The 11,144-nt window shown below is 30.6% G+C and overlaps 1 protein-coding gene across 1 annotated transcript; it reads right to left on the bottom strand.

Annotated features, from left to right (window-relative positions):
* Nucleotides 1-3,756: 3,756 nt before the first annotated feature.
* LOC114319246 (caffeic acid 3-O-methyltransferase) lies at nucleotides 3,757-9,674 on the bottom strand. The gene is made up of 4 exons (XM_028266253.2): nucleotides 9,065-9,674; nucleotides 4,831-5,141; nucleotides 4,561-4,625; nucleotides 3,757-4,260 (listed from the first exon to the last, which is right to left on the bottom strand). Exons 1-4 carry the CDS (start codon nucleotides 9,475-9,477, stop codon nucleotides 3,958-3,960), a joined length of 1,092 nt encoding a protein of 363 aa, XP_028122054.2. The 5' UTR covers nucleotides 9,478-9,674; the 3' UTR covers nucleotides 3,757-3,957.
* Nucleotides 9,675-11,144: the final 1,470 nt, after the last annotated feature.

The raw sequence follows: 11,144 nt of genomic DNA on the forward strand, positions 1-11,144 counted from the left end.
GAAATTAAAAAAAAAAAACTAGAATAGAATTAGCATATCAAAATTGCAGCATCCATAAATTATATTTTATAACCTTAAAATTCATGCAAATCATGGTAGGGAAATGATGAACCATACGCATAAAACAAGATCATACTAATACAATTAAGTATGCAAATTATAATAGAGCATTCTAATTAAACTAAGCAATTAGAGAGTACCATTGCATAATTTACAATTATTGAAATAGTGAGCAATTCCGCAACAATTCCTAGTAACATTATACAAAGCTAACTTAATAGTCTATATAAATCTATTCGATCAATTTCATAGAAAAGATATATAAAATCTGTTTTAAGCTTGTTGTTCAAAATTGTGAAATTAAATAAATAGATTTATGAAGAAAACAAATTATATACCAAGAACATATGCTGATAATTACAACTAAATTTGAACAGAAATACACAAAAAACAATAAAGGGTAAAGAGACAAAACCGAAGCCTGCACGGAAGCAGTTTCCTTAAAACAGATTTCGCCGCCTCACGGGTCGAGTGCTTGAGGAAACCCGGCGTCTGTCTCCCAGGATACGACGGTCAAAACCAGCTACGGCAGAAGCACTATCTGTCTAGCTTAGCGAACAAAACAATGGCAGCACTCTCTCACAATAGGAACTATCAAGCAAACTGACTTGTAAAATGGAAGCAAAAATTTCTATATTGAAACTTGACATGAGGGTCTCAATTTATACATGTATAGGAGAGAGAGGAAAAGCCTCCAGCCTTTAAGGCTAGTCATTAAAACACCAAGCATCCATAGCCCCTTTCCACAAAATGAAAAGTATGGATGCCCAAAGGATTCACACCCTTTAACCAAGAAAACAGATTTAAATACTCTTTAAAATCTTATTCATGAATCTAACATCATGAAGCAATTTATTAGCAATTTCTTATTCAAAACCCAATGATTTTTGGCTCACTTGGATCCAACACAAAAAATGATTAGGACCCACTTTAATATTTAATTAAAGTCACCACACTTTAATATTAAATTAAAGTCCTCAAAAATTATTTTTTCCAACAATAGTGCCTACCCAACCTCCTCCATAGACTGTATTAATGTTCCTTGAGACATTCAAGAGACAAAAGTCAAATCAACCCAAAAGTATTTGTAACAAAGTATATGAAAGAAAATTGAAAAGAATACTGCAGGTTTTCATCACTCCATTCCTTTTCGAGTAAAAAGGAGAAGAGAAAAAACAAAAGATCAAAATAAGCACAAAACGTGGTGAAACTTAATAGCATTCAAGAAGTGAAATGAAGTAACAAGTTGTACAATGATTGTATAAAACAATGATAAAAGTATTACAGCTCTAATTTCTAATTGTTTGATGAAATACATAAAAATAATTTGTGGCCAACAAAAGTCCAGTGACATCCACTATAATAGTCTCACTTTATGGTCAAATAAGATGTACACCTATTAAATTGATACATCTACCTAGAGAAGCGGCGACTAAACAAATTTCATTTCGGTGATAGGATTGTCATAATTATTAGCCTTACTAGGACAGCAGAATGAAGAATTAGGAATGAAATCTTATTAGGAGGAACGTGATGTCATTAGACATAGGTGCCATGTTCAATTGTTCAAACAAGACAAAGGTTATGCCCTAAAAGAAAGGCATTCTCTGCATGTGAAAGTCTCATTAGACTTTATATAGACATTAGTAGTTTTATGGGTGATTTAAAACCCTTGAAAGTGGCCCTAAAACACTAAACTAAATATGCACCCTTGGAAAAAATAACATAAAAAGTTTTCAACATGGATAACCAAGCAAAGAAATGCAGTCTAAGTATGGATCGCAATAGTATAGAGCCAAACAAAACCGTCGAGTCTAGATTAAGTTTACAAACTTTCAAAACTAAAACATTAACAAGGCACAATTAGATTTACAATATATGCATCTTCCTAAATTATGTTTTGCACGATTTTTAGTTTACTATAAAGATCAAAACAGATAAAGATAACACATTATTATTTCCCATTCAAACAAAGTCAAGGTCTGCAGTTTATTTTTTCATATCTTTTATAGGATATATTATTTCTCATTCAAAAGAATGTGAGTTGCTCCCATTGTGCACAAGCATGAACTTAAAAAAATTATTAAAAAAAAAAAAACCATGTATTAAGCATATTTGGGCCCATAAACACTCCTAGGAGTGCCAAACATCACTACATTAGGCAATCCACTTTATAGGTCAATATTTGTTATCATTCACAAGTGAATAAGGGCCAATATTTGTTATATAATAATCTCTTTGAACAATGGGAATGAAAAGAGAAAAAAAAAACCAGAGCATAGTCACAAACATACGATATAAATCATCATTTGCTCATATATAATTAATATATATATATAAAATAAAAGGTATCCAAAAATGATATGCAACATGAAAAACAGCATGATAAACATCTTATGAGCCCCAATCTGATAAGGTGTATAAGAGATCCCATTCTCCTCTGCCAATCAAATCACACTAAAAATAAAACCTTAAATATGTTCAAAACACAAATAAAAGATCCTAATTAGATATCCAAAACACAAGCAAAGCACTAATTCAATAGAAACAATAAACAATTGAAGAAAAGAAGCAAAATGGAATGGCCAAAATTAAATTGAAGGATACTGGCATTAGTGAACTAAATGAACATAAAATTAAATGAATATAACAAATTAGACTGGGTAAAAAATTACAAATTCACATTTTTGGGAGAAGCAAAGGGAGCCTTTGTTTGTATCCGAATTTGTATCAGTGAGTGTGGAAAATTAAAAAAAAGAAAAAAGAAAAGATTAAGAAGGCAAATGAGAAAGAGAGATGATGATGATCCTATTATTACCTCTGATGAAGGATTGAGTAGTGTTAACTCTCATCAAAGACCTCATGCAAAACGAGTGAGAAAAATCCACGACAATCAATCAAGAAACCCTAACTCACTCTGTTATTACTTCATCTTCTATCGATTTGTAACACACTCAAAAATCTCCAAATTCATATACTTAAAATCAACAGTGACTCAATGCTTAACACACACACACACACATATACACATTTCAAGAGTAGAGATTTGAAGCAAAATTGCAAACCAGAGAGACATGAGATTGCCAGAGTCGAAGAATTCAAGATCTTGAAGAAGTTGAGGACGACGACTTTGATTCTTGCTTAGACCTCAACATAATAAATTCAATTTCAAACATTGTAATTCACATACACATAATATATAGAGGTGCATATATAGGTCTGTTTACTTGAGGAGGATGAAGGATATTGGCATAGAACTGTGTTGATCTGAGAAGAACACCAAGGAGAGAGAGCACGAGATTAAGGAGAGAGAGAGAGAGAGAGAGAGAACAAGATTAAGAGGCCAGAGAGAATCATATAGAGAAGGGAGAGAACGATTAGTGTTAGGGCAAATATAAGGATTAGGGGAAAATAAATAAAAGAAAATAGGGAATAAATTGACTATTTGTGACAGATAATTAGGTGGTTGCGAATTATATGATAGCGAAAAGTCATTTTTCTAATAGTGTCTGAATAAATAAAGTGTTCAATGATCATTTTTCATGTTTTTGGACTCATTCCAATTTTTCACGGTACTTCCAACAAAGTGTTTAGTCAATTACGTCAATTTGGTATTATAACTGAATCCTTCATAGTTGTAGGATTTGAGATTGCATTTTGAAAATAACAACCAAAAAAAAAACAAACAAGAAGACATAATCATACACAATATTTTAATAAACTTGGTAGAGCTACAGAATTTATTCCTTCTTTATTCCCTTCAATGAGAAAAAAGGAAAAAAAAAACAGTTTCATGTGTTGTAAATTGATGCTGGAAATTATAAGAGACAGAATCACACACTCAAAAACCAGAAAGCATATTTAACTATGCACAAAATCCCCAAGCAAAAAATGAGCTCAAATGTTCTTGAGAAATTCCATGACATAGGTATTGAAAGCGCAGCACATCACACGGAAACCAGCAAATCCAGCCCCCTTCGCCAAGGCCTCAAATTCCTTCTGTGTCCTTTCTTTCCCACCCGGGTTGTGAGCCAACATGATAACATCGATGTGGACCACATTCTTAGTTGCAAGCTTGGTGTCCGGGGCTACTGGTAGAATGCATTCAGCAATAATCACCTTCCCATTATGTGGCAATGCGTCGTAGCAGTTCTTCAAAAATTTCAAGCAGTGACCATCGCTCCAGTCATGGCATATCCACTGTAGAAACAAACACATTTATAGCTTCATTAACCATTTTTTTCTCAGCTTCCAAACATCGCATTGGTAAAGTAACATTAAAGTGAAAAACAGAAAGTAAAATGCTAGAGGTCCCAAATTTTCTACCAAATAAATGACCAAATGTCTCACATGTGTGGGGCCCACAAAATTACAGATCCCACACCCATGTGAGACATTTGGTCATTTGTTTGGTAAAAAATTTGATGTCCTAGCATTAGCCAGAAAGGAAACAAAAATACGACCAAACATGTCAATGTTTGCAAAAAATTTCAAACTCACCTTCATGAAAATGGCATCCCCTTTTGGTACGCTGACGAACATGTCACCCCCAACATGCTCCACACCTACAAGCATCGAGTCCAATCCTTAATTAGATACAAATTCAACAAAACAAAGAACAATTTTTAACAATGAGCAACTCAAGACCACATAATTTAAGTCCGTACTAGATTTTTGTTAACTAGTATCTTAACTTAACGGTATTAGTTAACAAAGCATAAAAGGAATGTACATTCTTTAACCGTCCACTTCATGAAAATATATTTGTACCGGGGTAAGATGGGGCATCTTCGATAACATGAGGCAAATCAAAGTTGATCCCCTTGATGGTGGGGTGTTTAGAGACAATCATGTTAAGGGTGGCTCCGGTGCCGCCGCCAACGTCGACAACGGTGGTGAGGCCGTCGAAGCCTCCGTAAATATCGAGAATTTTCTTCATGGTGATGGTGGAGTGATTGGACATTCCTTGGTTGAACACCTTGTTGAATCTGGGGTCAGTGCCGTGGTACTCGAATGCAGTCATTCCATAGGCCTTATTAAATGGAATTCCACCTTCAAGAACTGTGTCTTTCAAATAATACCTGCATTATTCATTAAACATAATATATGTCAAATAATAATCTCTATGGTATTGACCCCTAAACTTGCCTACCACACACCCCATTAACTTGTATGTTGACTTTTATTCCTTTCTTCATCTAAAAAGATTTTGTTAAACTGTGCTTTATAAGCTTAAATTAACACTTCAATTTTGTAAAAAGGTACGTATAATTAAGATTGTATAACATTTTTATGCCTTCTTAATGTGTACCACCCCAAAGGTATTCTTTAACAAGACCCTGCTTAAATAATATAACTCAATGGAGTTTGGCAATTACTTTTTTACCAGATTCTTTTCCCCATCTTTTTTGAACTTTTTTTCTTTTTTAAAAAAAATATTCTAAAAATTTTTCACTTTTAGATTCAGCTAGATTAGGTGGACTTTAAAAAAAAATTAAAAAGTCCACTGAGAAAAAGTTTAAAAAGTCAATTTTCCTCAGCTAGATTTAAGGGTACGGAATCCTTTATCAAAAAATATTTACGGTGATCAAATTATATATTAAAATTCTTGTGCCTTATAATTCTTTAGATAATTCTGCCAGATAAGTATTTTAAAACCAACTAAGGAAGGGATTTGGGAGAGAATCTTGACCGATCATATTGTAGGGTTTATCAAGTAAATCATTCATAAAAAATCAAGTCAATTGAATATTTATAATCAGATAATTATATTACATTAGTTTTGAAAAAAAATAAACGGTAAACATAATTTTGATAATAAATTTTATATTTTTAAGTCCTTGGTCATTTAGTTACGAATATCCGATTAACTTAATTATTGACATGAATATTCTACTCAATGAACCTATAATACAACAGTTTAAATTATCAAAATAGTCCCTATATCGGCACCGGGAGAGGGACACAGCAGGTTGCTATGTTTTGAAGACACAACAGCACCCCAAACCCGTCCAATAGTTATTTTTTAAAGGCAGTGGCTTTGGTCCAGTCCAAGATCAGACTGGACCGTGCTGTTGGGCCCGTGGGGCCCACCACGGATCCTGTTTTGATAATCCGAACCGTCAATGTGTAGAACTCGTCGAGTACTATATGCCTGTAAAAAATCACGTTGATCGGATATCGATAGCTATGTGAACAAAACAGTTTTTTATCAACCGTTAATTGTTTCACCGTCCATTTTTTTTATACAAAACTGATTTGATCACATACCTATTGATATTCGATCAACGTGATTTTGTACAGCCATGTAGTACTCGACGAGTTCTACATATTGAACGGTACGAATTATCAAAACGGGCCCAAAAATTCAACCCCATAGGCCGAACTGGACGACAATTAATAAATGTGATTATATTCTAAATCATCCATAGTCATATGTGCATATACACATACATATCACATCCTGAATTAAGACCTCCCACCTGCTGGATAAATTTAATCTAATAAAGATATCAAAGTAAATAAAAAAAATTGGAAGAAACAGAAGAATCAAGATAGTGAGATAGCATAAAGAAGTGTTATCATTCTTAAGAACTTATTTTATACTTTTCCTACATCCAAACACTATGCATGAAGAACATTTTCTCACAACCAAACAAGGACTAGCAGTGGTGGTAGGTGGAGTCCAACTTCGGGCAACCAAGTGGTGGATGCCCATTTGTTTACTTTTTGTGGTTTGAATTCAAATTTAGTGGGTGGCCAACCTATCATGTGTGTCATCTTCAAAATTAATTTATTTCCTTTTCACCCCAAGAAGAAGAAATTCACATCTTCTATATTATCATTTGTCCTTGTCAAGGCTGTCATGCTTAATTTTCAAATAAAATTAAATAAAATTCACTCACAATCAGTATGGAAAAAATGGAGGACACACTATACTCTTTTTATCATGCATTTTTTTTCTCTTTGGCCGTGTTTAGCAAGTGGATTAGATTTTTTTAATATTGGACTATTTTAAAAAAGAAAAATGCTTGGGAGCACTAATTAGTGCTCCCACGTGGCAGTGGGTTCCGTCATTAATGATGTGATGTTTTGGTCTTGGAATTGTATTTTTTTTTTTTTTTTTACTTTTTTAACGCATCAGTGCTATTAGTGGTGATGTTTTTAGTGGGATGAATCATTGTTGTTTAAAAAAATAATTAAAAGTCATCTTTTAACTTTTGACTCATTTCAAGTCACATATTTTTTATCATATGTCATTGTCAAGGCTGTCATGCTTAATTTTCAAATAAAATAAAATAAAATTCATTCACAATCAATATGGAGAAAATGGAGGACACACAATACTTTTTTTATCATGCACTTTTCTCCTCTTTGGCCTTGTTTTGCAAGTGGATTAGATTTTTTTAAAACTGGAGTATTTTAGGAAGATAGTTAAAAGTCATCTTTTAATTTTTGACTCATTTTGGGTCGCATTATTTTTTACAATTTTTACACATTTTTTCGAAGAAAAGTCAAAAAATTTTAACCCTCTTTCCAATACAACTCATTGCTTAAATTGATAATATTATGAGATTAGTGTCAAGATTAGTAATTGACTGAATAAGAAATGAAATTAAATGTATTGATAAAAGAAGAAGAATCTTCATACTGAGTGATATTACAAATCCTATGACCGTGAAAGCAATACCATAAGGGGTGGTATAATGGTATTGCTAATTCCAACAGAGGGATTTGCAATATTGTCTATTTTTGTCAATCAAAAATAATAATGAAAAGAAGGATAGAAAATAGATAGAAAGAAAGAAGAAAAAAAAACCAAAATCATATTTTAAAGGTAAGAATGTCAATAATGAGATTTCACATATCAACCCTACAAAATGACCCATAAAAATAAAAATTAAAATTAAAAAAAAAACTGCATCTAGATACACATAAAACGTTTCTCTAGGATTTATTTTGAAACACAGAAACCTGAATTATAGAAAACAGATTCTATAATCTAGATACGCTCCATCAAGTTTCTCTGTTTGATTTCATCTTTAAAATACGTTTGATGAAATTTCTCTACAAAACATGCTTCTTGAGTGTTTTATGTTTGCTAAAATTTCTTTAAAAAAACATGCTTCTTGAGCGTTTAGAATATGTTTGGTGAAGACATTTTTAGAATATCTTTAGAAGTATGTCGTGTATACAATTATATATGAAGGCATGCTAAAAATTAATTTAGTGAAAATAAATATTAAAAGATATTTTTTTAATTTTTAAGAATTTATTTTTAGATAATAAAATTATAAGAACGATTTTTTTTTTCCTTTTTCTTTTTTAAAGCAGCTCGTCTTGAGACTGGAGACGTCTAGTCCATCCCATTGTGGACGGATCTCAATGATCTAAATTGTTCATCTTGTCAAACTAGATTGTATAATTTTAAAAATAATTCTTTACTTCTTCTTTTTTTCAAGAAATATATCAATTGATTAAATAGTTCCCGATGTCCAATTAATTAAAAAACAAATGAATAGTATTTTTATTATTTTATTTATTTAAGTCAATTGTGACTCCCAAATGATAAGACCAAGTGAATTTGTGTTTGATTTTGTAATTGGCTTTTGTAGTATATTCTTAGATAATAAAAAAAACAATAAATTATAAATATATCTTTTAAAATTTATTTAAATTATAAATTATTTTTGTAATTCTAAAAATTATATTATATTTTTAAGATTTCCAATTCCATAATAACTAGGCCATCTTATTAATAAATCATCAAGTTAATTAACAATTTTTAATAATGTTAAAATTTTATTTCAATTAATAATTTAGATAATTTTATTATTGTATAGATGAACAGTTAAAAATTTTACTTTTTCAACGAATTCTATTAAATAAAAAATTCTGATAGTGAAGTATTTGTAATTTTTGAAATAATAAGAAGAATTCGTATTTTACGCAAATTTGAGTGTATTTGAAATTTATCCTAAAAGAAAAAAAGAAATAGGATTACCAGCTCTCCATGAGGACCTTGTCTTGGTTCATGAGCAAAAGAGGAGCCATGGAAACACCATCAGCGTTTCTAGTCAAGAACTTGCAAACAGGGGCGAGACCATAGAGCCTCTCGACCCCTCCATTGGGGAGGTCTCGGAGAGTACAGTTGAGAACAGAGTAGCTAGTTAGGAGCCTCAGAATTCTGTCCAGCATCACCGCCGCATCTGGGTTCTTCGTCGGCAGCTGAGCCGCCACCTCCGACGGCGACACATAGGCACCTGGACCAGCCTTAGCCATGATCTCCAAAAGGTCAAGCTCAATGGCCGATTTCAACACCATGGGAAGAACAGACGCGCTCGCTAATTGCATAGCGAACAAGCAAGCCTCTTCTTCGTCTGTGTGAATTGTTTGGGTCTCGCTTGTTGAACCCATTGTTGGATTTGAAGAGTTGATTGATATGGCTTGTGGGTTTTGGGACAAATTGAACGAGGTTGGAGATGGTGAGAATGATTGGCAGAGTGGAAAGGGGGAGAGCTAGTTTATATATATAGGGTTTTTTTTTTAATTTAAAAAAAATATTAAAATAATTAATAAGATAAAATATTATATTAAATTTATAATTATTTTACGTTTTTTTTTCATACAAGTATGACATCTAATTATAAAAGAATTTAACCCTCTTTTAAAATATAGACGAATTATACTAACCGTCCTTATAGTTCGAAACTCATATTATTTTAGTCTCTAATTTTTTAATTGTGATACATTTAATTTTGAATTTTGAATATTGTACCAAATAAAAATAATTGAAGATAATATTGTTCAATTTTAAGGACAAAGTCATCAATTTGTTAAAATATAAACTAATTTAACAAAATTAAAAATTTTAAAAATATTTTAAAATTTTTAAAAATTATTTCTACCCATCAAAGATAAAATTATGTAAAATTAATAAATCTTTTCCATTTTTTATTTTTCTATTTTTTTATCAAATTAAATTTTAGTATATGTTTGGATGATGATCATGTAATGAGGAGTTGTTTTTTCCTATTAAATTAGTTTTTATTTTTTTAAAAGTCAAATATGGTGACAATTTTGATATCATTATTAAACTAATCCAATAAATCAAAAAAATCAAAATTAAAAATATTTTATATATTAAATATATCGATTATACATTAAAACCTAATAACCATTCATTACATGATAATCACCTAAAAATATTTGTTAACAACAAATACAACCATCTATTACTTAATAATTATCGAAAAACATCAACAAAAACAATCACTCATTACATGATTATCATCCAAACATATAATAAAAATTAATTTGGTAAAAAAATAAATGTGTAAAAGATTTATCAATTTTACATAATTTTATCTTTCGTAAAAATATTTTGGTAAAAATATTTTTTTGATATTTATTTTTTTAAATTAATTTATATTTTATCAAATTGACGATTTTATTTTTAAAATTAAGTAATGATATCTTCAATTATTCTTATTTAAAATAAGATTTAAAATTTAAAATCAAATATATTATAATTAAAAAATTAAAAATTAAAATACCACAAGTTTCAAATTATAAGACGGTTAGTGAAATTTACTCCCATAAATATTTTAATTTATTAAAATAATTAAAAACTAAAATGATTCAATTTTCAGAGTCACGGGGTGGAGATGGGAGAGGTGTCTTTTCCTTCACCAACCCTGTGGTTGGGCACTCTCTATGACCCTACAGGCTACAGCTGCTCAGTTATCATTGGAAATGACCCCACTGCCACCAAAGTGCACTCGTCTTCTTCTGACTTTCATTCTACAACCAAACGGCATTCATAAAAGGTTTGGTTCATTAAAAAATTAATAGGATAAAATATTATATTTAAATTATAATTATTTTAATTTTTTTTATAAAAATTTAAAAATTTTAAAAAAATTGTCAAATAAATTTTTTTAGTTCCAAATTAAAAATGTCCAAACTGGAAAAACTAATTTGAAATTTTTTTGCCAAACTATTTAAAATAAAATGATATATTTTCTCCGTATCAAAATATTAATTCTTTAATTCATTTTTCATTATGTCAAAATATTAGTCCG

The sequence above is a fragment of the Camellia sinensis genome, chromosome 1 (genome assembly GCF_055761805.1).
Source record: "Camellia sinensis isolate YWXY chromosome 1, ASM5576180v1, whole genome shotgun sequence".
In the NCBI taxonomy this organism is placed as follows: domain Eukaryota; kingdom Viridiplantae; phylum Streptophyta; class Magnoliopsida; order Ericales; family Theaceae; genus Camellia; species Camellia sinensis.

What these genes read in the sequence shown, in the direction of transcription:
- LOC114319246 (XM_028266253.2), bottom strand. Translation starts at nt 9,477, where the DNA reads ATGGGTTCAACAAGCGAGACCCAAACAATTCACACAGACGAAGAAGAG. An exon ending in AGATGCCCCATCTTACCCCG is followed by an intron (nt 4,626 to 4,830) that starts GTACAAATATAT and finishes CGATGCTTGTAG; the next exon opens with GTGTGGAGCATGTTGGGGGT. An exon ending in GGGATGCCATTTTCATGAAG is followed by an intron (nt 4,261 to 4,560) that starts GTGAGTTTGAAA and finishes TTGTTTCTACAG; the next exon opens with TGGATATGCCATGACTGGAG.